Below are 25,647 nucleotides of genomic sequence, written 5' to 3' on the forward strand. Positions count from 1 at the left end.
TACTGTTTTCCTCCGGCCCCATCTCCTTAGGATCTGCACACCTGTCTCGTGTCCTCATCCAAATATATCTTCACCACCACTTCCGGGAGATTCTTGTCTCCAGTGTCTCTCCTCCCAGTATGCTTCCCACCTCTCTCTTCCTGTGCCAATGGATAGTTTGATACAAGTTTTTTAGCATCTTACCCCAAGACTGACCTTTCTGCAAGTAGTAGCTTTCTGTAACTGGTCCCTCGGTCTTTATATCCCAAAACATAACTCAGATCATTTATTGCAAAATCAGATGCCTTCACTCTACCTGGCTTCTTCAGGTCACCTTTATCAGCTCATGGTCACTTTGGGGTCACTGGTCTATAGCTAGAGCCTCAAAAGGAAAAGCAGTACCAAGCAGAAGGCTCTGCCCGAAGACATTTCTGGCTGTATGATGAGCAGCGAGACCCATAGCCTCTGGCTTTCGTCACAGGGCAGATGTTTAACAGGGTCAGCCTCCTGGGACACCTAGTCTGGCTGGCTCGGCTCTCATCAGGCTCTGATAGCGATGAGGACAGACCCACTGGGGGAAGACCTGTGACAGAATGGAAGAGACAGGTAGAGTCTGTCTGCCCTCACCGGTTTCACACCTCAGCCCTGTCATCAGAGAATGAACTCTCGCAAGGACATTTTATTACTTAAATGTATTTTTCCGCAGAGATGATGCCAAGCAGAGAGAACCCTCTCTGAGTTATACGCCTTTTTTGTTCAGCACCACAGGGTCTTTCATCTCTAAGCAGTAAAATCAGGCAGTGATTCAAAGTTTAAGCTCCTGTTTCATTTTTAAAAATATCACCTCAATCTTGCTGCATTTGGTCAAAAGTATGCCTTGGCATTTTTTGGGTCACTTTTATCACTGGTTTTATTTCTGCTGTCTCTGACGAACATATACAGGGCTTTTTCCGGCGAGACATCTGGGGTGTGCTTTCTCCAGCAGGTTAAAGGAGGAGTGGAGTGGAGGCATGGCGCTGAACGGGAGCTGTAAATAAGCCAGGGCTGAATAGTAGGTGATAGTTATCTTGCAAAGGCCCAAGGTGAGGTTTTAATGGCTGTTTTGACCTTGTTGGATGTTAGCTTGGGCCAGGAGTTGGGGGATTTGCTTAGTTGGGCTTCTGTTTTCTCATTCTTTAGAAAACACTGAGGGCAACTGGGATGGAAGCCATCCAGACTATCAGGTGAAAAAATCTTCCATTGTATTTCTTCTTCTCTTGCCTGTGAAGGCTCTATCGGCAAGAAAGGGAGTCTTTTACTCAGGGTCAAGGTCCCAGTCCTGAGACTAAGCCAGGGCCTTTGTGCTCTGCCTTACACCTGATAATATGGTTTATAGGCTATGGAGACAGACAAGACTCCGGTGCTGCCATCCTGAAGGTGCCCCGAGACTGGAGTACAAATCGCCCTGCTGAGCTTGTCAGCCAGGCACATGGGCTTCAGTCGCTGGGACTGGGCTCCAAATGACAAAGTGTCCCTGTCACCTGTCTTTCCCCCAGTTCAGAACCAGGAAACAATGAGTTTGGAGTCACAAAGGACCTATTACTGGGACATCTTGTCACAGTCATGGAGTCTAATGTAGACTCTGTCCTTTCTTGTCGTTCTGATGTGGTCATCCCACCCCTACCTTTGATGGCTGCATCAGGAAGAATGGTCGTCTTTTCCATCATTTCTTTGATGTACTCAGTTTCTCTGGTGATGGATCTGGTACCTCTTTGCTGGATTCTCTTCCTTTAGTCACTAGGATGGTTTGTATATGCTCAGGCCAGGGAGTAGCACTATTAGAAGGTATGGCACTGTTGGAGTAGGTATAGCCTTGTTGGAGTGGGCGTGTCACTGTGGGTGTGGGCTTTAAGACCCTCATCCTAGCTGCCTGGAAGCCAGTATTCTGCTAGCAGCCTTCAGATGAAGATGTAGAACTCTCAGCTCCTCCTGCACCATGTCTGCCTGGATGCTGCCATGCTCCCACCTTGATGATAATAGACTGAACCTCTGGACCTGTAAGCCAGCCCCAATTAAATGTTGTCCTTGTAAGAGTTGCCTTGGTCATGGTGTCTGTTCACAGCAATAAAGCTCTAGGCAACACACAGTCACTCTTTCATCTCAGCTAACAATTAAAGGGTTTGCACTTTGGCTGTGTAGTATTCTAAGAGCTTGGTATGCTCAGGGGAAGCAAAAGACCAAGGACCTTGATCACAAGCAGCCTGCAAACAGGGAGTCATGACAGCGGCCCCTCCAGAAACACCCAGGAGAGGCTGCAACTCTGTGTCTTTCCCGAAGCAAAAATTACATAACCCTGGCTAAGTGCATGTCCCCTTACAGAGATGTGGCACCAGCATGGGATTTGGCTTGGTCCTTTCTTCCAACAATGTTAGGATAGATGACTCAGCAATGAAACACCTTGACCCAAGAGCACAATTAAGCGCCCTAATAGCACAGACTGGATCTTGACACAACAGAGCAGGGTATACCTTCTGCCTCTCCCCAGAGCAGTGTTCCAATTCTTTCTGTGCCGGGACAGGGGTAAACTTTGAAGGAAAAAGAAGAGGTAACGTTTTTTAGTGCAAATGCCATGTAAATGATTAGCTGCTCAAACCGATGATTCATGAAGACTTTAGAAGCCATTTCTGCCACTATTGTGGACGATGCTGGGTCTGTATGATGAGAGAAACATATATATACTAAAGAAAAGTCCGGAAATTGCAGTGCTATGTTCTCACAGGGAAACACTGTCAGGACGACAGGGGGCAGTGAGGAGCTGGAAGGGGGCTGTGTGTAGCTGAGGGAGGGTGGCCTAGAAACAGGGCTGGTATCTGCATTTCTTCTAGACTCTGCCCTACAGCTACCTGGCAACAGCCAGGTGTGCCTGATTCACTATAAAAGGGGATGCTTGCCTCCTTCTCTCTCACTCTCTTCCTCTCTTCCCTGTTTCTTGTCTCCCCATTCCCTCCACCCACTCTCCATTTGTTCATGGCCAGCCTCTTTACTCCTCCTCCCCCCCCCACCGCCTTTCTCTGTCTCTACTACCCCCTCAACTCCCCTCCCCATGCCCTAAATAAACTCTATTCTATACTATATCATCATGTGGCTGGTCCCTCAGGGGGAAGAGATGCCTCAGCATGGGCCTGCAGAGGTACCCCCTTCCCCCATACCATATTGCACCTCTATCCAACATATCCCTGGCTCCTTTTTATATGAAACTCAACAGCTGGACCCCAGGAGACCTGCAGGAGATAAATGGTAGAGAATGTCTCTAAGCAGGGAGGGCTCAGGGTGGAAAAGAGAGGGACATCGGATGGGGGACCATAGCCGAGAAGCAGGGACAGAGGGGATTGGGTGGCAGCTGATGACACATCAGGGTCATGTTGTTGGAGAAAGTCAGGATCAAATAGGGAATGAATGAAAACGAAGATGGCTCCAAAGTTTGGTTGAGGAGATTTTTACTGTAGACATGAGGGAAAGTGTAACGAGAGTTCAGAGCAGGGAAAGAAAGTATCAGCGGAAAAGTGGCCAGGGAAACTGAACAGGGTCAGGAAAGGAGAGAGAAAGAGAGAGGGGTGGGGGAGGGAGGAAGAGAGTGAAGAGAGAAGAGAGGAAGATGAAGAGCAAGAGAGGTTTAAGAGTGGCGCTATAAGACCTGAAGAGCCTTATATCCGGGATGTCCCACTCACAGAAACACAGAGACAGAGATTGATGCAATAAGCAAGAGGTTTATTGATCCATCCTGCAATGGGGGAAGAGGCGACCCCTATCTCCTAAGCACACACTTTTTATACAGTTTAAGGGTAGGCCTTGATAACAACATGAGTTGGTTTAAGCCCATTGTGGGCCCGAGGTGACCTTTTCATCCCCCACCCCTTTTTAGAAATGGTAATTAGCCTCTCTCTGAGAGGCAAGTGTCTTTTCATGACCTTCCCTAAGCAGCATAGGTGGCCCTGGGTAAGGGGAGGTCTTAGTCACCAGAAGAGGGAACTGAGACATTCTTGGTCATTATCTGCACCTGCCTTGTGGTCTGGGCTTTCTTGTGAAGCTTGCTTTGCTGGGTGATTCTGGAAGCATGCTATTCCAGCAAGGTCTTTCAGTGGTCATCTTATGTTCTCTAAGGTCACACATTCCCACGGAGCCAAGAGAACCAACAGAGCCCATGGCCAAAGGGCGGGGTTATATAGGAAAGAGAAGCTGGGGGAAAGGCAAGCTAAGCCCAGGGGCTGAGGAAGTTTAGGATAGAGGCAGGGTTGGAAGAGCTGGGAGAAACCACAGTACAAGTGAGCTTGGCTGGGGCCAGCTTGCCTTTGGCATACTCATAGGCACCTCGTTTAGCCCTTTGTCTGAATTCTTCTCTTAGGGACTTGACAGTGCCTGGCCTCTGAAGGGTAGACTTGGGTTTGTCTCAGGGCTTGCAAATAAGATGTTTCCAGTTCAGAATCTGCTTCAGGGAGGGTCGGGTGGTGAGAATGAACATTGAAGCCTTAAAATTGTGTGTGATGTGGGCTAAGGTGTCCCCAAACCTGGGGTCAAGAGGTAAGGAATGACCTGATTTGGGCAGTTTGACTGGTAAAGACAGCAGCAAACCCGTGTAGAATTGCTTAACTGGCAGTTAGATGCAGTGTAATAGCATTCATCTGTCTGTCCATCTAGCTGCTCACCAGTTTATCCATCCATTCTTATTTAGTACCACGTGTGAATTGAAAGGTGATCTCCTGGAGCAGTTGAGAGCATGGGCGAGCATCCAAACGCTGAGCACAAGAAACTCAGAGATGCACACACGCTTGCCCTGGAGCTCGGGATCCTTCCCTAGGCTTCCGGGGATTAGGAAGCAAAGCATCACAGGGAGGCTCCAGGGACTGGGCCAAGAGGTCTTAAGTAGGCCACCAGAGGCCTGAATGGGGCCAGGTGGACACATGTGGGAAGAGCCTTTTCTACTGGGCTAGAAAGCTTCTCATCTGAAGAGGATGGGGGAGCAGGGCATGGGTGTGAGCTGGGATGGGTGTCTCCATCAAATCTGCATTTTTACAGAGACCTCTCAGGTGTGGAGCAGCTGAAAAGGGGACAGGGCAAAGGTGGGGCTGGTGGGAGACAGAGGAAGGGAATAAGTTATGTTGTTCACCAGTGCCAGGAACGCTGCCAGTCATGAGACATCTGCCCACCTTCTGTTCTGGCTTCTTGATGGGCTGCAGGCGGCAGGTTTATCTTTATTTCCTGATAAGAAAGGAAGCTTGGAAGGGTTATGCAAATGGCTTTGATTCTCACCCCTGGTGATTCCCTGGAGCTCAAGGTGTCAGAGTCCCTTTTGGGCTCAGGGTAAGAGGGACAGACAAAGCCCTGGCAGACAACAGCCCTGTGCCAACTCCATCCCAGCCTGTCCTACATCTTCCTGGACTTCTGACTGTGGAGGACGAATACTGCAGTCCACTGGCACTGAATGGGAGCACCACAGGCTGGGAGAGGAGTACCTCCATGCTTCTCCACAGTATTAGAAAATCAGGACAGGCAGAAAAGAGATGAAATTCAGAGGGTGTTTATAGACCAGAGTTTATTTTAAGCATTGTGGGTACCCTAGAACATTGTCTTCCTTTCCTCCTGGAGCTGGCGAGCCCTTACACCCCGCAGAGATGAGAGACAGGGTGTCCTGGTTTCCACTCTGCCTCATGCACCTCTTGGGTGTTCCCTGCTTCCCCTATGTAAACATCTTCCCTCTTTAGCATTTCTTCTTACCTTTCTTCTTTCCTTACCTCAGGATTCCAGGACCCAAGGACTTCTCGCCCTGTTCAGTTCTTGCCTGTGTCCTCTTGTTTGTGACATGGAAATGTTAGTCTTAGCCATCTGCAGTTTCTGGGACGATGATTAATTGATGAATTTCCAGCAAGCCCACTTTTCTCCAGGCCCAGTCATGTGCCAATCACCAGGGTTTACCAGCAAGCAGTTTTCTGAGGAGGGTCTATTAGGCTGACCTCAGAGACCTTGTCCTACAAACCCAACTGTGTTTTCAGGCTCTGGCTGGACTTCCCTCCATTGCAGACTCCTGAAAATGCTCTTCCCAGAGGGCTCCCCTAGGAATATCAAAGTTTATCTGTTCCCGTGGAATAGCTGTGGGACCTTCTGCCTCAGGCTTAGTCTCCAGCAGGGACCCTGAACCTCTTTCTCTTTCATCATTTTGATGTCATTTCTTCATGCTCTCATCTCCTCCTTCTGCCAATGTAAGACTCTAGCGAGCCTTAGCTTACCGGGAACCAATGCAAAAAGCAAGAGGGATTTATTGTTCCAACATGTTGGGGTTGCCCTGCACTTTGGGGAGAGAGAACAACCATGTGCAGCCTGTCTGGTGAGCCTTTATACAGTTCTCCAGGCAGCAGCCATTAGGCACAATGTGATTGGTAGAACAGTGTGACTGTTAATCTGATTGGTCTATAGGGAATGTGGTGTGTGGCCAATAGTCGTGACTGTGTCTATGAGCTCAGGTGGTCGGTGCCTCCTCCCTGTGGTCTGAGGAATGTCATTAGCCCCTCCCTTCTAGGGGGGGTACCTATGTTCTTTATGTTCTTTCACTTCCAGGAGGGGAGGGGTCCAGTGGAATTTTCTAAAGTTCCTGAGCTGACCTCTTCACTTCCTCACCGAGCATTCCAGATGCTCTGATTTTGCCAAAACTCAGACCATCGTAGAGACCATCTCGGAGTTATAGAGTACCACGCAGCATTGCACCTATAGTATCTCATTCTATACCATGGATATAGTGACACATGGGGCTATACGATACACGCCCCACAGATAAATATGGACTACGTTTGTACTTGCTGTGTGCCAAGGTCTCAAAGGAGATGCTTTCTTCCTTCTAGAAGCAGACAGATAAATAGACCAGCGTACTGTCTGGTTTTGTGTGTCAACTTGACACAAGCTGGAGTTATCACAGAGAAAGGAGCCTCCCTTGAGGAAATGCCTCCATGAGATCCAGCTGTAAGGCATTTTCTCAATTAGTGATCAAGGTGGGAGGGCCCATTGAGGGTGGTAGCATCCCTGGGCTGGTAGTCTTGGGTTCTAAAAGAAAGCAAGCTGAGCAAGCCAGGGGAATCAAGCCAGTAAGTAACATCCCTCCATGGCCTCTGCGTCAGCTCCTGCTTCCTGACCTTCTTGAGTTCCAGTCCTGACTTCCCCTGGTGATGAACAGCAGTGTGGAAGTATAAGCTGAATAAACCCTTTCCTCCCCAACTTGATGTTTGTGCAGGAATAGAAACCCTGACTAAGATAGCCAGGATGGTGGGGGATGTAAGGGATTGACCCTAGGCACAGAGACAGGGCCCTGGAGGAAACTGGAACAGATGGGAAAGTGAAATGCCAAAGCAGATCTGTCTTTCCCTGGGATGCTTGCTAGCTTTATTTCTGTGGCAATTAAAACCAGCCCTGATCAGTCTGTGAGTTTGCCCCAGCTACAGGGCCCCATCTTGGTCTGAAGTGATAGCTGAAGCAGGCACAGGGCACCAGCCATCTCTGGGCACCACCTTCTCTTCTGCATGTTCCTTCAGTTGGCATCGAGATATCAAGCCCTCACGGTGCCTGGGTGCTATTCTTGGCACCAAGAGGAAGCAGGCCTGGGAACCAGAAGCCCTTCCTCATCTGTTCTGTCCCTAGAAATTCTAGACGGAGGAGATATGCCATATAAATTTAGAACTATGAATTATCGGCAGCCCTCAGAGGTGTCCTGGCAGAACAGACAGCGAAGAGGAAGAAGGAACCGGCAGCGAGCATCAAAAGAAAGGAAGCGCCTGGAATGGGAAGCCAGAAACGGAGCTCAGAACAGGGCTGTCTGGGGAGTGGAGCGTGTGCTGGACTGGGAAGACCTCTGGGAGGGCCACCTTCTTTCCCCAAGTATATTACATGGGGTGGGGGGAAGAGCGGCAAACTAAAGCTGTGGATGTTGATATCAGCTGCAACCTGTTACAGTATATCTGCTGTAACAAGGTCTGGGTTGGGGAGTGGTAAACTGTTACAGTATCTTTGCCCTCCCTGTGCCTATGCTCTCTCTCTCTCTCTCTCTCTCTCTCTCTCTCTCTGTGTGTGTGTGTGTGTGTGTGTGTGTGTGTGTGTGTGTGTGTGCAAAGCATCATTTATTTTTTTCTAAAGCCCTCTTCATGTTGAGCCTTGCATCTGTCTTTGGTATTTTGTGTGTGACACTAGGCACTGGCTTTGTTATATACAATTTACAGTTAACTTCTTTCAGCATTTCATCTGAAAGCAATTTGTGTATGAATTGGCTGAACTTTGCCCCCTCTTTTATAGAAAGGGTTTGACAAGTCATTGACAGGATATGAGAAAGTGGGAGGGGATGGAAGGGGGGAGAGAAAGGAAGTTTCTTAAGAGAGCAAACACAGACAAGTCTCTTAGCCTCAGTTTTAGCCTCAGTTTCCTGCAAGGAAACAGTAGCCCTGCAAGGTCTAAAATCTTTTGAGTTGATGCTTGTGCATTTAGCCTTCGACTGAGTCCTGCTTGCTTTTATCCTAAAGATTTTATGTCTAGGGAGAACCTCAATTATTGCCTCTTTAACAACTTATTGAAGGTCCGCTCTTTCCTGAGGGTTAGGCAGGTCTTAACCAGCAGGATCCAGTCACAGCTCATAAAGAGTCCGCCCCCTACCGGGAAACAGGAGCAAGGACCTTGCTTGCTGGCTAAAGTGGCCTGTGCTTAGGGGCAGGCAACCTTGGATTCTGGGAAGTCTTCAGGAACCAACAGGCAAAGCAAGTTCAAAATTCCTTCCCAAGCTATTGCTTCTGTAACCACTGGGTATATAAAGAGCTTAAGACAGAATGAGTAACCTCTGCCCACTATCACCAAGATACAGTAGCTGTTAACATCCTTGCCGCTATGTTTTCCATATACAACTGTATCCTTTTTCCCTTGAAGCGTTTAGCAGTTTCCAGACATTCTGATGAGTAACCCCTGTCAACAGATAGGGGCGTCCTTCTATGTATCCACCTTAGAAAGCATTTACCATTGCACTCATGGAAAAATAATTTTAAAGCATCACCTAAAACTGTGATTCACATTAAAATCATTATGCTTTCTCCCCCAAAAGTCTCTTATAGCTTTGCACCTTAGTACTAAGGAGACAACTATCATGTTTGCTATTATTCTTCTAACCCAGACAGTGGCTGTCCACCCTGCCCTACCCTACCTCATCCCAAAGTATGGTTTTCTAGGCAGCTTTCTTGTCAGAGGTCCTCTGGTTGGGGCCTTTTGGTCCCCCCACCGCCCGACTTGGTTCAAGTCCCGCAATTGTGGCTACAGTATTTAAAATAAATATTTTTATATTTATTTATTCTATGTGTATGAGCGTGTTTTGCCCACATGTATGTAAATGAACCACAGCGTGTGCCTGGTGCAGGCAGAGGTCAGAAGAGCGTGCCAATCAGATCCCTTGGAACTGGAGTCACAGATCGTGAGCCACCGTGTGGGTGATGGGAACCAAACTAGAGTCCTTTGCTTAAGCAACAGGTGCTCTTAACCAGATGTCAAAGTAGTGTCTTTTAACTGCTAGTAGAGGAAGGTGCATCTACTTGCATGTTTGGGAAGGTTCTGAATGGAGCCAAAGATCCATCTCTTGTTTCTCCACCTGACTCCTTCTGGAGAATCCCCAGCCGTTCAAGCCCTGGACACTGACAGGAGGCTGGCCATCTTTCCATCAGCCAGAGACAGTCTAGGCTCTAAGCCAGCAGGGGAAAGTACTGTCCCCATGGTATTGATATGGCAGAGGAGGGGGAGACAGAGAGTGTATCTGGGGGCAGGGTGGTCAGGAACTGAATGGAGAAACAAAGTGAATGGGGAAAGAGCTACAGAGAAAGGTAGCAAGGCAGAAGTAGAGAGATCTGACTCCAGTTGAGAAAAATCAGCGAGGCTGGCACAGCTGGAGGGAAGAGCTGGAGGGACCCTCTGACGTCTGACGCTTACAGGCAGCTGCTGCTCACTCAGTTCACGCCCAATTATTAGAGCCAGCAAAGCCTGGGGATTATTTCCCTCCCTCTACTGCGACATGATTTTGGGCGAATGAAAACAAATCAGAATTCATCAACTGTGAACAAAATTGTCAACTGTGAACCGTCAACAGTCTGGTTTAAAAATAGAAGACGGATTGGATTGACGAAACATAGCGGAGAAAGCAATTTAAATAAAACGTTAAAAATAATACCCCAAGCACGCAAGGCCCTGGGAAGAGTGTGGAGTCCTGCGTGAGCAGTGAACTAGAGAGAAGTTATTAGCTCTGCTTTACAAATCACAGGAGAGAAAGATTCACCGGCCATTTGCAGGAGTCGTTCGCTCATGCGGTGTGTTGTTGCAAAACAAAAGCAAGGATTGGCTGGGAAATGTGCTAGCACATGTGTTTTAAGTAGGTCAGTGTTTGGAGCACCTGTACAGGCTTCTTCAGTGTTGTCTTTCTCCGCTTCTCAGGCAGTTGGGGAGGGCACTTACGGTACAGCAGGTTAAGGGTCTAGAAGCATCCGGGGCTGGTTGTATTTATATCTATGATAGTGTGAATATGGAGGCTAATCTGTGCTTAACTGGCCTTACCTGATTTCCTAGTTTCTCACCTCCATTCCTTTGTAGAACTGTGGCTAATGATTCAGATAACCATCATATCATAAGATGAGTATAAGGCTTGAATTTTTCATATGTCCACACCTCCATCACAGAGTCAGAAGGGGCACAGGGCAGCTGACTTCTCACATCCTGACACTACTGCTCTGGGATGGTTTGGTTTGGTTTGGTCTTACACCTTACTAATAGACCTAAGCCATGTTGGCACAAAGACTTACGTTTTTAATTCTAAACCAGAGCATCTCCTTGTCCTGGAGTCTCTCTCTCTTCTTAAAACACAAAATGCAATGTGTTACCAGTCAGTTTGGCTATCAGGCAAAGAGCTAGAAATTGAGCTGTGTAAGGGACAGTGTTCCCCTCTCATAGCCCAGGAGGCCGGGCGTTTGAGATCAAAATAACTAACAATGGCTGGCTCATCCTGAGGCAGAGGAGTTGCTCTCTTGGTCTTTGGTTCCTCAGGGGGAGGGGGTGTCTCTGGAGGTCCTTGGCTTAGAGATAGCTCTCTCTCCTGTGTCTCAACACATCACCATCCTTACCTGGGTAACTTGGTGTCCACATGTCCCTTCCTTATATGGATACCCAAAATACTGGCTTCAGTCCCCAATGAAGCTGTTTTCATTTGGCTGTCTATGAAGCCCCCACACTGTAACAGAGGTCCAGGTCTGAGACTCATTTGGACCCAGTTTGCATGCGGGATGGAGTTAGGCCCTAGTGGGAGGTGTATAGCTTCCAGAGGGTGGCTAGGGGTTGACTACAGACAGCAGTGGAGGGTCTGCGCTGCTATGTCCTCTTCAGGATGGGTAGGTCTAGAGGAATGGCTTTCCTGTAGGAAGTACCGACTCAACTGTGACCCCAATGGGTGTCTTTCAGTCTGTCTCATGGAGTTCTCCCAGGTACACCTCCAGCTTTGGCTAGTGTGAGTGCTGTAAGGAGCTGAGAGGAGAGGGGCTCTCCAGTCCAGAGGATTTGCTTCTACCAATTTCCTTTGTTTTACACTTTCAAAACAGTTGTTTTCCTAAGAGGCAGAAAAGTAATGCTATAATATTCTCTTACTGGCTCCCAAGAATGTCATGCTTTCTAGCCTTGTTTGGTTTATTACCTGCCGTGCTATGCTGTGAAAGTTGAACTTGGATCACCCTGACTGCCTAGGTCCTCTATCCCCTCAGGGCTGGTGTGGAAGGAACTGGTAGAGAGGCTACTTGCCCAATTCCTTGTGGCACAGTAATCAGAGTTTGGCTCCTGCTTTGCACATACCATAGGAAAGGTTTCCAGCCCCTGTCATTTGGTCCTAAGGTCAGGAGGGAGCTCCTGGTACCCTGTGATGCTGGAAGAATGCTCATCTCCCTTGTTCACATCTCCCTTGTAGAATCTCTTGCACTCCATCCTCTACTGCAGTTTTCCTAAGAAGAAATCTCGCACTGCTCTATACACTTTGTTACTGTTCCAGCTCAGTTGGGAGCTGGATAAGCCGAGGTTGTATCTACTTTGTTGGAGGAAGCCAAATCTAAATCATTTCTTGGGCTGTTTATCTGTTTCTAATGGGAAGCAGCAGAAAGGCTCTGCAGCAACATTGTTTCCCCCTGGCTCCCATTTTCTTAGCAGGCCTGGACTAAGGGCACCGCATATCTACCTTGTGATTATCTCTCAACCTGTATACTGCGCTGTCTAGCTAGCTCTGTGCAGCCAGCTAGGTCCATCTTGGGGCCTGGAACTTAAAGATTGAGAGATGAAGATGAACAATTGTTTGGTGATCTAGCCCCACTGGCTGTGGAGAGCTCACTTAGCAGGAAGTCTTTCTCCCCGAGAGTTACTTGGCCTCTCTGGTAAGGTTGGCATAAACACCCTCTCTGTCGCCTCTGCTTTGGTAACAATCTGGTGCAGGGAAAGGACTGTATTATATCTATGTGCTTACTAGGGAGAGATGGGTTAGAGAAGAGCCTCCAAAGGGACACTATGAGATGCCCTAGTCTCAAGTGTCAGGCACCAAGAATACCTCTCACCAGTTGTGATTCCTGACTCCAATCCAGAGCTTCCCACAGCCTCCACCATATGTTCCCCGAGGGCTCCCCACCAGTGAGCATCCTTTACCCGAGAGAGAGAGCTGGGGTTCTAGCTTGGTTATTACCTCCAGAAAAGAGTGTACATTTTGTTTACATTTCATTATAAAATGCTTGATGCATAAAATTGTGTGTATTATTTATAGAAGTTGTTAAGTCCAGGAGCAAGGTTTTGTTTGTTTGTTTGTTTTGTTTTGTTTTTTAAAAGCTGAGTTAAAATGTAAAAGAAACACCCATTTTTGTGATGCTTCTATAGGCCCTACCCTGCTGCCTCCCCTAGGGAGGTCACCTGAAACTGATGACACTTGTGAAACATCTAATATGAGTTTTTACTATCTCTGACTGTCTGTAAGTATGTATAGCCTGTTTTGAATTTTTAAAAGAGTCAAATAAAATGGTAGGATTACAACCATTTATATTTTTAAATTTTTTTAAAAAAATGTCTGTGTGTAATTCATGCAAGTATGTATGTCTATTATGAGACTACCTGGTGCCATGGATGAGAGCATCGAATGCTCTAGAGCTAGAGTTCCAGAAGGTTGTGAACCACTATGTGGGTGCTGGGAAGCAAACCCAGGTCCTCTAGAATGGCAGCGAGGACTCTTAGCTGCAGAGCCACCTCACCTGCCCTAGATCCAATGCCTTTGGTGCTTCATTCACACGTTACATATCTTCCAAGAAGATTAAAAACAAAAACAAAAAACAACAAAACAAAAGTACCCTGGAACCTTGCATTTGCCTAGTGCAGATGGAAACTGCTTTCCCAGTGGCTTCTCTCTGGAATACAGAGAGGTGAGCTGTCATGGACATGTCAGGGGAACACGGAGGGGCTGCTGCTACCCGGCAGAGCAGACTGAGTAGCAAGGGGTCTTGACTGGGCCTCTTGTTCAGGCAAGGCCATCTAGGAGACAGCTGTGTGGCTGCAGAGAGCAAGCGTGAGACTGAGAGGCAGGCACTGAATGTGGAGCTCCGGGAGAGACAGAGGGGAGAGACATGCGGGTACAATACAGGTGGGATACGCAGCTTAGACAGAGTCTGAACGCTAATGTCCTATCTTGTGTTGGCTGGCTGGGAAGCTCTCCGACAGAACAGAGCTGCTTTGCAGTTTGCAGAACGCGCATTATTACCCTTCTTTCTGCCTTTAGGTCATTTGTTCTATTTCTTGAATACCAACGATGTGCCAGGCTCTCTATGGGTCCCCTCACCTCAGACATAAGACAGGAAGTGAAACTTCCCTTGCCATACTCTGTGGTCCAGAAGGAAGTCAGCCAGTGGTCTTCCCCACCACCACCCCCCCAGGCTTACAATAGCCCTAGTGAGTGAGCTTCAGTTCTGCCTCTCTGCCATCTGAATCCGCTGCAGAAGAAACAGCTTTTCTGTGGCATGTGACATCTGCAAAGCATGATGGGAAATCCAGGTGAAGTGCTAAAACTGGAGCCCTTGAAGCATCTCCTGGGACCTGTGCCTTCACTATTGGTGCTGGCCCGTCTACCTGTCAGAGTCGGCCATGTGGCAGTACTGGGTCAAGTGCAGGGAAGGCAGGAGCTGGGTCGCAGGGCAGAGTTTGGTGAGGGCATATATTCAAGTCTGTAAAGAGGCCGTTACATGGTAGTATGTGAAGGCCTTATGATGAAGTCAGGTGATAATTTAAACTTTACAGAATAAATGTATACATAAAAGAATCTTTTTTGCTTAAATAAGATTCAGAATGTGTCTTTAAAAACTAGTTTGTAAACCTCCAATCTGAAACCGAGGGTCATTCTAGAGAGCCAGCCCAGAGGAAGAGGAGGTAGCCGGCTGGCCACAGTAGTCTCTGCTCTAGCTGCACATTCTCTCTCTCTCTCTCTCTCTCTCTCTCTCTCTCTCTCTCTCTCTCTCTCTCTCTCTCTCTCTGTGTGTGTGTGTGTGTGTGTGTGTGTGTGTGTGCCTTAGTTTCTGTTAGCTTGACAAAGCCAGAGTCACATGGGGAAGAGAGAATTTCAAGAGAGGAATTGCTTCCATCAGACTGGCCTGTGGGCATGTCTATGCAGCATTTTCTTGATTAACAGTTGATCTAGGAGTGTCCAGTCCACTTTGAGTGGTACCACCTGTGGGCAAGTGGCACTGAGTTGTATAAAAAGGCAAGCTGAGCAAGCCACAAAGAGCAAGTCAGGGGGCAGCTTCGTGCGTGGTCTCTGCCTCTCTTCTTCCCTCCAGGTTGCCGCCTTGGCATCCCTTTATGACAGACTAGAACCTGTAGGCCAAATAAGCCTTTCCCCGCCAGGTTAGCAGTTGTCTGTGTTTATCACAGCAACAGAGATCAAACTAGAGCCTAGTGCTACTCGAAGCGAGAGTTGACACAGTGACCTTTCAGCTTTCTGTCAGCTCATCTTGCTGCCCGCAGGCACATCCCATACCCAGAGGTCTTTTGGCTCTGGCTGTATATTCTCACACAGCCTGCCTCACCACATAGTCCATAGTCCTGTCCATGCGGCTTTAGATGAATACACTCTAATTTACTCAAGAGTCAGGGCAAGCGATGTTTGAGGCCCCGGCCTGGCTTCCCTTCACAAAGTGCATCTGACTCCTGGGAGCACACTGGTCACATGTTGGCCATTTCGGGAGCATTATAAAAGGGAGCTTGGGTTGGAGAGGGAGCTTGCTCTCTGTTCTCTTGCTCTGCCATTGCCCTTGGATGGGTGACAGCTGGAGTTATACCCAGTGATTGCAGAACCTTTAGAGCTGGCTATAAAGCACTCTGCCTGGGTTTGTAGTTAGTCTGGGGACGGAACATCTCATTCTCTCACAGTGAGCCCATGTCCACCTGTACCCCAGAGAGTTGCTTTGCAAACGTTGGCGGTTTCTCTAAGGTTGCTTTGTGTTTTCTAAGGCAGGGACTGTATCTGTGCTCTCCCTTCCGTCAAATGATTCCCTGTGGCTCCTGATAAGAGATGCGTGCTGAGCAGGTGCATAGTCAGTTCTGTCTCTCTCTCCTTTCCTTTGAACCTCCACCAGGTTCCCAGGCCCTAGGCCTTTGCAGGAGACTGATTTTATGCAAGCCTTGATCCCGAGAATTTGACAGGCAGAAAAGGAGGAAACTCAGATAAGGCATCTGGGCCAAAGGCAAAGGTGCAGAATCAGCCATACTCCGTATAGATTCTACGCTCTGAACCCTCAGCCACGTGTCAGAAACTATCTCAGGACCCTTCAGGGCTCGGCTGTGAAGTCCGACATGCGTTTGACTGAGTGCTAAGGTCTTTTATGAGTTGCTTAACCTCCAACAGCCTCCATTTCTTTTTCCATATTATACAAGTAATAAGAAAGCTGGCACCCACGGTGGTCTAGGACACCTGTAAATACCTTTGCATCCCCTACTTATGTTTTGAGTCTGCTGAGACTTAAATGTAAAGTTAGGCAACAGGGACCTGAAAGCTACCATTATTGCTGACAAAAGATGACAGGAGGTTGTAGCTTGTGGACTTCTGACATTTGACTTCCAGACTTAGGTGGCCATTCCCATCAGATCCCAGGCTAGTTATAAGAGGGCTCCAGCCACAAAAACTCCAGAGATGGGGGAGGGGCACACGGTTTCATTGCTCCCAGAGGAAGGAGCAGGCGAAGCACCTCAGATGCACCATCCAGACTCTTTCCCAAAAAGAGGTGGCTGTGCTTTGCTCTGGTTTGAATATGGAATGTCCCTCGTAGGCGCACATAGAGAATGTCCTCCGTAGTGGCCGAGGTGTTGAATGCGTTGACTGTTCGGCCGTGATGACTCTGTTTCCGAGAGTCTGGAGAATGAAAGCTAGCTGGAGGAAGTAAGCAGTCTGTTCCCTGTGTCCTGTCCCAGGCTCCCCTCTCTTCTGCTCTGCTTCCTGGCCACCATGATACCAGCAATCCCACCACAGTGTCCCATCGTGATGGGCTGAAGTCATGAGCAAGACAAATCTTTCTTCCTTTTAAGTGGTTTATGACCAGCATCTGTGAGAGCAATGAGAAAGCAGGTTACTAAGAATGTTCTTGAGCACTTGCTCTGTGTGGGAGGAGTCTTGGGGGAGCCCTGGCACTGAAGTGGGAAGGCTTCACGGGTCACATAGAACTCCACACGAATTCCCTTTCAGATAATCACCATATTTTATAAATGGTGACAGCTGAGCCTGCTGTTAATTTAAGTTTGCTGTCCAGTTCTTCTGCTGTGTTTTGGGAGTTATTTGGGAAATCATGAACGGCCAGTCCCAAGTTAGAGTTCTGAATGCCAGACTACTAGCATGGCCGACTTCTCCCTTCTCCCATCTTTGTTCCCTTAAAGCACAGATACCAGCTGCTCCCTGGGAAGCCGAGCATGCGTCTGGCCTCATTATGTTCTAACGGTCGGTCCTGTCTCTCTCTCTCTTGCAGTGCAAGTTGGAATTCCACGCTTGTTCTACAGGCAAAAGCCTCAGCTCCCTCTGTGATGGGCCCTGTCCGTGTCTGCCTGAGCCTGAGCCTGAGCCACTGAAGCCCAAAGCAGAGAAGAGTGGTAAGTGGAAGAGGGTTCAGAGGTCACGGCGCCTTGCATGGTCACACCTAGCTCACTTGCTCGGAGCCAGGCTGTGACAGAGCTGTTCAGCCTGTAAAGGGAATATGGTCTCACTTAGCAAGTAAGCTCTCCAGCTTAGCCAGGGACTCTGAGCTGAACCACTTTCTACCATTAAAGAGAGAAAGAAGAGCAGAGAGGCTTTTAAAAGAAATCTGTCAGAGCAAGGTGTGTGCTGGCCTCCTTTAGATGGTAGTTTAGCTCTGGCATGGGAGGGACAGGTTTTCATGGCCTGCCCTTGGGCTTATCTTTCTCCAGTTGTCAACTCTAGAATCCTTTGAATCTCTCAAGACTGAACATCACAGAAACTGCAGAGATACTGTGGCAGAGGCGCGCTCTCTCTCCCCTAAGCATTTCTTCATCGATACATTCCACTGGAGCCCAGTAGAAAGCCAAGGGACAGATGAAAGTAGACTCCCTAAGGACCACTGTTTCCAGTCCAGAGTTGAGAGGGCATGTTTTCTAGCAGAGAAATAATATGGTCCCATTGGCCACTGCCTGCTTCTGAAATCTAAGCTCAAATTTGCCTTCAGTGGCCATGAGCATTCTTTGCTGTGATTGGCTGGTTCATAGAAAGCACTGCATCCACATGCATGCCAGTGTATACGTACATGTGCATGTATGCCAGTGTGTGTGTGTGTGAACTCATGTCTTCCAATGCAAGAAGCTTCTAATGATTGAGGAAATGAACAGAGCGAGAGACAATATCATTTTTACTAGCCATGTGGGCAAGGGCAAGTAGATAAAGACTTCAAATCCAAGTCTGGGCAGTTCTGCTTTAGAAATGTTACAGGCTCTTTGGGAAGTATAGCTCAGAAGAGCCATACAGATCAGGAAATATTGTGATCATAAGTAACCAACAAAGATTACAATTGATCTCCCTACAGCAGATCTCATTGCATTTGAGGACAGTTTCTTTATATGATTGTGCTGAGAAAACTTAGATGCGATGTACAATAATGCCTCTTTGAATTTTGGCCATGAGGTGTTGACGTTGTCGGTGTCAATGAGGTCAGCTGGGGAAGTTCAGGTCCTCAATCTCATCAACAAAAGAACTCAGAGGAAGTACACAAAGCCCAGCAAAATAATAACAATGATAATAATAATGATGATAATAAAGTTAACTTTAGAAGTGAGGGTATGTAAGAAAGCAAAAGTGTATACTTTTCTGGATGGTGGCATGGGTGGCTTCATGAGCAAAGTCCACACCTGAAGGTTGGGATGCTCATGGAGGATTGTCTCTACAGTGGTGTGGCTTGATTGTTTTCTCCTTTGATTTATAGCCTAAGATTCCGCTCAGGTTGTATCAGGCAAAATCACACACATCTTGTGCCTGAAGTCAGACATAGTGCCCAGTGGGGGCAGTTTCCATTGGTTTGTCCTTACTGAAGGAGTGTCACTTACTGGGCAAGTCTCACCTTCTATGCTAACAATCCCATTTCTAAGCTCTGAGTTAGGTCAGAGTTTTCATCTAAGCACAGAGTGAAGCAGAAACCAGCAGCCAACAGCAAGACTGGAGAGTGGGTGCTGTGTTTGATTACATCCATATGTGATGCTGTCCTAATGAAGAAAGTATAACCCCCTTCTCAGATGGACTGATTAATGACTTGATTTGGATTTAATTGGTGTTTCCTCAAAAGACAGCATCACATATGGATGAGAAGAGCTTTGACAACCCCCAGAGTCATCGCATTACATCTACAGTAACAGTGCTTGACCCACATCTGATCGAGGGAAGGATTGTCTTCCCCTTGGACTGGTAGCTCTTTCTATGAAGCTCTCGGGGTGACTTGTTACAGGTGACACAAGCTGGACTGAGCTCGTGGCAGCTGGAAGGAAGAGGAAGGATAATTGTCAGGGAGAGGTCAGAAGTGAAAGGCGGGTCCCAGGTGACAACTGAGCTGCAGGGAAGGGACAGAGCAGAAAGACTGAGCCCCAGCCACCTCCTGTTACCTGTCAGGGTGCCTGTCAGGGTGGTAGATGTGGCATCTACAGGAAGTCTTTGCCTGTAAAGGACCTTGTGGCTCTGGCCCGAGGCAACCGTACTCTTGATTCTCCCAGACATCATGTTTTATGGTCTCTGGGACACCAGTGTGTCCCAGATGTGGCAACATTATCAAGGGGTGTTGCTAATAGTCTGTTTTCAACACTATTATCTTTTTGAACCTCCACGTCTTCTGAGAAAGAACATATCAAGGTCACTGTCAGGTATATTCAGTTAAGGCAGCAGCCTTGACTCTAAACTATAGGAAGTAAGGAGAAGAGGGGGCATCTGAACTGCAGCATTGTCAGAGGCACTTCCAGATAGAACTTGCCGTTCTTTGGCATTAATGCAACTCTCTGGAGCTCTTCAGTTAGTTGGTGACCAGTGTTTATTCCTGCCAGGGCTAGCGAGGTTGTGTTCATGACCCCCTATGAGCCATATTGATTAATGGAATCCACTCTTCTCTGTTCAATGCATCTGGGCTTACTAGTTTTAGGAACCCTATTCAAGGGCACAGATAAGATCAGGCAGCCCTTTGCTGCTGCTTTGGCATCAAGGAGGCCATGATAAAGACCAGAGCTTCAAGTCTCTCTGTGGACCTTCCCACAGCCTTTTCCATCCCATGCAGAGGGCATGTTCATGACTCCTGCCTCTCACTGGGAACAAACCACAAGTCTCTGTAGGGTTCTCTTCCTGTCTTGGTTTTTCAGGATTGCCTCCTCCCAACCCAGGACAAGCACTGGATCTGAAGTGGGGCACATCGGGTGAGCAGCATCAGCCTTGGCTATTCAGTTAACCTCCCCATTCCTTCTTCCCAGAGTCTCACTGCTTGGGGCCCCAACATTGATCATTAGTATTGGGTGCAGGCATGGGGGGTGGGGAGCATGTCAGCTTTCTCCCCCTTAATTTAAGAGCCCCATGTTTGTCTCAGTTTGGTGTTTTTGAGATGTGTCTGACTTGTAAACTGGAAGCCTCTGTGTGTCCTTCAGCCCCCGTTTTGAAGTCAAAACGAAGCGGTTGGGTTTTTTCGTTCTTTTTACTTACCTGGCACCTTTCTTTTGACAAGAGCTGATAGGGGACAAAGTCACCCTTTGATACTTGTGAATACTTCTTATTACATTTCTCAATTACCTTATGGCCAGGGGCAAGTTGCCTCTCTGATCTCATAAAGCCAGGCCAGCCTCAAAATTATAGACTAACAATTGTTCAACAAAACAACCACAGAAACCAGAAGAAAGAAAAATTGTTTAAATAAGAGAATTTGAGGGGCCAGGTGTATTGCACAGTGGCAGAGCACCTGCTTGGACTACATAGGCCGAGAGTTTGATCTTGAGCATAAAGACAAAAAAAGAAGGGGGAAGGTTCTAGAACTCTTTTTTTTAAATTTTTAATATTTTTATTACATATTTTCCTCAATTACATTTCCAATGCTATCCCAAAAGTCCCCCATAGCGCCCCCCACTTCCCTACCCACCCATTCCCATTCTTTTGGCCCTGGCATTCCCCTATATTGGGGCATATAAAGTTTGCAAGTCCAATGTCTAGAACTCTTTTAAGCCTAAGTTTAGTGTCTGGAATTTGCCAGGAAGTCCCTTCTTAGACGGAGTGGTCACAGTGTCACGTCTTAGCTGCAGGGTGTTGCAGCTGCCCTTTCTTCAGTGCTCAGCAAAGGTGTAGGGGAGTCTTTGGTGCTTTGGTGTGTGAGACTTCACAGTGGGGAAAATCTAGAGACAGTAGTGGTCTCTAAATCACAGCTCTAGGTGCATGTTTCAGTTAGATGGTGGGTAACCCCCTCTTGGCTCTAAATATGAGCCCTCCCAGCCTGCCTCACCACCACACCGCAGCAGAGCTAGCATTGCCTACCCTCAGCCTGAGCTGGGCAGCCCTGCTGTGAGCACTGTCCATCCAGGGAGTTTTGCTACACTCCTGGGTGAGGGGAGGACCCTGCAGAACCGTGGAGTTCCTGGTCAAGAAGGGTCTCAGTTATGCTATCCTGCCTATATCTGCAGCATCCATGTTTTGTGAAGCAGAGGTCCCTGTCTACCTGACATCTGCAGTAGATAAAACTGATGAGCAATCTAGACATGTCCTGATTGTGGATGACCGTGTGAGCACATGGGTGCATATGCACGTGAGGGTACATGTATGTAGAGGGCAGTGGTTGACTTTGGGTATTGCCCTTAATTGCTCCTCTGCCATATATTTTTGAGACATGGTCTCTCAATGGCTCCGAAGCTCAGAGTCAGCTGTGCTGGCTGGCCAGCAAGCCCTTAAGATCTTCCTGTTTCTATCCCACGTCCTAGTGCTGGGGGCTCCAGATGCATGCCATAGCAGTCACATTTATGTGGGTATTAAGGATCCGAACTCAGGTCCTCAAGTTTTGTATAGCAAGTGTTACCCAGTGAGCCATCACCCTAGTCCCCCTAGATCTTTATTCAGTCCCCATATACCAAAGGAAAGCTCTGGAGGTTCTCCTGAGAAAGGGACTTGTCTAAATTTAGACACGTGGGTCACTGGACCTCAGGTCTCTGTTTATAGTTGGGTCCCTGTTAGCTCTCCTCAGCCTGGATGAGGCAAATGCTCTGCATGCTAGGAGCCTCCCTTGAGTCTGAAGTCATCCACTGAATCTCTCACAGTGTGAATCACAAGGCAGACAATGTCCTTGTACTCTTGGAACCAGTAGGATTGGAGTGGCACCTTACAGCAGCAACCTCCTCTGCCCTCTCTGTAGCAGGAGATGAAGAGATCAGGGATGTTCACGAGGAGTAGCTCTGCCTCCTTTTGGAGGTTCAGGCCAGGCTTCAGAGATACCCTGAGGGATGCTGGGGAAGGCCAGAGGGTACTCATGGTGGGCCTGCCATGAGCTGGACAAGGGGGTAGGGGGCGTTCTGGGCCTGGGAGCGGGAGAGCTTCAGCTTTTGGTGGCTGGGCTTGCTAAGGGGGAAATAATAACTTCCCTCCAGCTGAGCTATTTCGAACAGTAGGAAAAAAAAAATCATCCACAGCGATTTTCTCTTCTCAAAAGGTGTTTTCCACCTGAGAGAGATTCTGAGGGGGAAAGAGTCCTGGCTTTGACAGACGGTTGTCTAATTCCACTGCTTATCACAAGTGGATCCAAGGAAGTGTGTTTAAATGGGAACAGGAGACGGTGGAGAGGAGAGAGTCGAGTTCTGCTTAGCTCTAAAATCTCAATGGAAACTCCTTTAAAAAAAAAAAAAAAACAAAGCCTGCTGCCTAGGTTCCTGGAGTATGGGTTCTCAACCTGTGGGGTTCCAATGACCCGTTCACAGGGGTTGCTTAAGACCATCGGAAAACAGAGACCTTTACTTCACAGTTCATAATAGTACCAAAATTACAGTTATGAAGTAGCAACAAATATTTTGTGGTTGGGGAGGGGGGTCACTGCTGCACGAGGGACTAAATGAAAGGGCTGCAGCCTTAGGAAGGTTGAGAACCACTGACCTAGAAGCTTGGAGATTGTCTTTGTATCCAGAGAGAATGCTCACCACAATGACTGTGGTGTGAGAGAGCGAGGGTCCCAGGCTCGCCAGCCTGTGATTTAGAAGCAGTTACGGTAACCTTTCCCTGTCCGTTCAGCTCTCGTTGCTTATTGTTCCGTTCCAGACTGTAGTCAAAAATTAAGTGTACAAAGGAACACTTAAGTTTCAGGAACCAGCTATTCTAAATGTCATGATTTTTTTTAAAAAAAAAAAAAAGAAAGAAAGGATGGAAGAAAAAAGAGAGAAAGAAAGAGAAAATCTTGAGAATTAAGTTGGTGACTGCTTAAAGTATTTAATTTCCCTAATCTGGACTCCGAGGTAAGTGCTGTACTTGGCTTTTAGTCTTTGTTTCTTCCTGTTTTGTGCGACCAGCTCTGGGATGGTAGACCACAGGTCTTCCTGGTCCCTCTAATACCTATTTGATGTTAACTGATCAGAGAAAGTTGCAAAAGAAAAGAGAAAGTGGGGTAAACTGAGTTGTGACCGGAGTTCGTCGTAGGACAGAAGCGTGTTCTAGAAGATGAAGGCTTTGATAATTTGTTCAACCCATGCTCTTAAGCTCTTTGCACATTACCTCCCGAGGCTGGAGAGAGGTCTCAGCTGAGCAGAGCTTCCTGCTCTTACAGAGTGCCTCCTTACAGTTTCCTGCACAGGGATTGGCTGGGTGGCTCACAAGGTCTGGAATTACAGCTCCTGCCCTAGTTACAGCACCCCCTTCTGGCCTCCTTGAGCACCTGCACTCAAATTCATATACTCCGCACACAGACATAAAAACACACATAACTGAAAATACAATAAATATCTAAAAAAGAATTACTCAGTAATGTAATAAAGATTTAGATTTGATAAAGTAAAATCTAAATGCTAAGAAGAACATGTTAATTACTCCCAGATCTAACCTGCTTTCTGAAAATGCTTCCAACTATATATGTGTGTGTTTGTACATATATGTAGATGTATATATATACGATGTATATGTTTATATATGCACACATGCACACTCTGTTTTCCTCCTTTTTAAAAAAGATTTATTTATATGAGTACACTGTAATTGTCCCCAGACCAGACATCAGATCACATTACAGATGGCTATGAACCACCATGTAGTTGCTGGGACTTGAACCCAGGATCTCTGGAACAGCAGTCAGCACTCCCAACTGCTGAGCCATCTCTCCAGCCCCACACTCGGTTTCTTAAGCTTAAGTCAAATTGGGGTATTTTGCATACTGGCTTTTGTGCATCATGGGTGTTTTCTTATATAATCACAGGCCTTTCCATGTGTCTCTGTGCATATATGTTTCTTTCTGTGTTCCTACCGGTGAATCACAGCTACACTGCCTCTGCTCCTACCTGGAACTCCAGACTTAAATACACACAGGCCATTCGTCATCTGTGCATGGATTACGACATGCACAGCAAGTGTGATATGTCCCAAACAAACTGCTTCCTCCTGAGCCACCTTAAATCATTAACCCTGCTCTTCCCCTGGCAACAGTAATATCCCCTCCCCCTCCCTCGCAGTTCACATATAACCCACCAGCCAATCACATCGGCAAAACGCCTACCTGTATTTTTAAATATACTTCTTCCCACTACTACTACCGTGACTCTGATAGAGATTTGGGGCATCTTTGGGTTTTATTTTAATCTCTTCTGGTTGATCTCCTGGACCCCATGTCCTTTCTGAACACGGTAACCCCGCTGATGTATAACATGTGAGCGAGTGTATGCCACCACTATCCAGGACACACCAACAACTGACTCCACATCTTGTTCAGATTAATTGAAAACTGAAGACATCTTGGTGATGTGTGAAGCCCTACATTAATTGATTGATGTCCCTGTCACCTGCTTCCACCCCCGCTTACTTATGCAGCTGTAAGTTCACAGGTCTCCATTACAGACATACATGTCACACGACTATACCCTCAACTCTGCCTTTCCCAGACGGCCCTCTCTCTTCCTCCACCTTTAACAGATGTCACTTTCTTAGCAAGTTTTTCTCCAGTTCACTTTGCTCCTTCTCTACTTAATTTTTCTCCACAGCATTTATCATCCTCTAATAGATTCCATTTGCTGCCCGTCCTGGGCATTGTCTTGTCAGTTATTGTCTCAGTAACTGTCAAATGCTGGGTGACTCTGCTGATTCTTCTGTGTGTGTGTGTGTATGTGTATGTATGCATGTATGTGTGTGTACATGTATGTGTGTGTGTGTGTACCATCAATTTCAATGTTTAAGACAGCCCTTAGAAGAGGCTTTCTTGTAGCACAGGATAGCCCGTATTAGGTACTTAGTTTGAGAATCATATTCATCTGCTCAGTTCTTCTAGCAAATGATGTTATTTCTACTGCTGATGAGAAAACGTGAGATTTGGATAGATCGTAGATGATAGAGCAGAGGGTTAAGTCTTTTCTGGAGCTTACCTTCTTCCTGTTAGACTGGGTTTTTGTTGGTTTGTTTGTTTGTTTGTTTGTTTGTTTGTTTTTTCGAGACAGGGTTTCTCTGTGTAGCCCTGGCTGGACTGGAACTCACTCTGTAGATGAGGCTGGCCTCGAACTCAGAAGTCTGCCTGTCTCTGTCTCCCAAGTGGTGGGATTAAAGGCGTGCACCACCACTGCCCGATGACTGTCCTTAATCTATGTAAAATGTCCATGAGTGCCGGGCTTCCATTAGAGAGTGAAAAAGGCACATGCATGCCCAAACACATTCATGCACACATGTATCCATGCCCACATATGTCCATGCCCACACATGCCCATGCACACACACATACATGTCTATGCCCACATATGTCCATGCCCACACATGCCCATGCACACACACATACATGTCTATGCCCACATATGTCCATAATCACACATGCTCAAACATGCATGCCCACGCACATGCATCCCCACACAGATGTATATCCCATGCATGCCCAAACACATGCATTTCCATGCATTTCCATGCTCATA

General features: G+C 47.3%; 1 protein-coding gene across 1 annotated transcript in view; it reads left to right on the forward strand.

Moving 5' to 3' along the window:
- Spock1 (SPARC (osteonectin), cwcv and kazal like domains proteoglycan 1) overlaps positions 1 to 25,647 on the forward strand; it is a 482,809-nt gene that overhangs the window by 383,200 nt on the left and 73,962 nt on the right. Inside the window, exon 6 of the mRNA XM_021180195.3 lies at positions 17,028 to 17,148. Coding sequence (XP_021035854.1) covers positions 17,028 to 17,148 — 121 coding nt within the window. The remainder of the gene's footprint in view (positions 1 to 17,027; positions 17,149 to 25,647) is intronic.

Source organism: Mus caroli, unplaced genomic scaffold (genome assembly GCF_978045245.1).
Source record: "Mus caroli unplaced genomic scaffold, Mus_caroli_1 scaffold_15, whole genome shotgun sequence".
NCBI classification, from domain to species: Eukaryota; Metazoa; Chordata; class Mammalia; order Rodentia; family Muridae; genus Mus; species Mus caroli.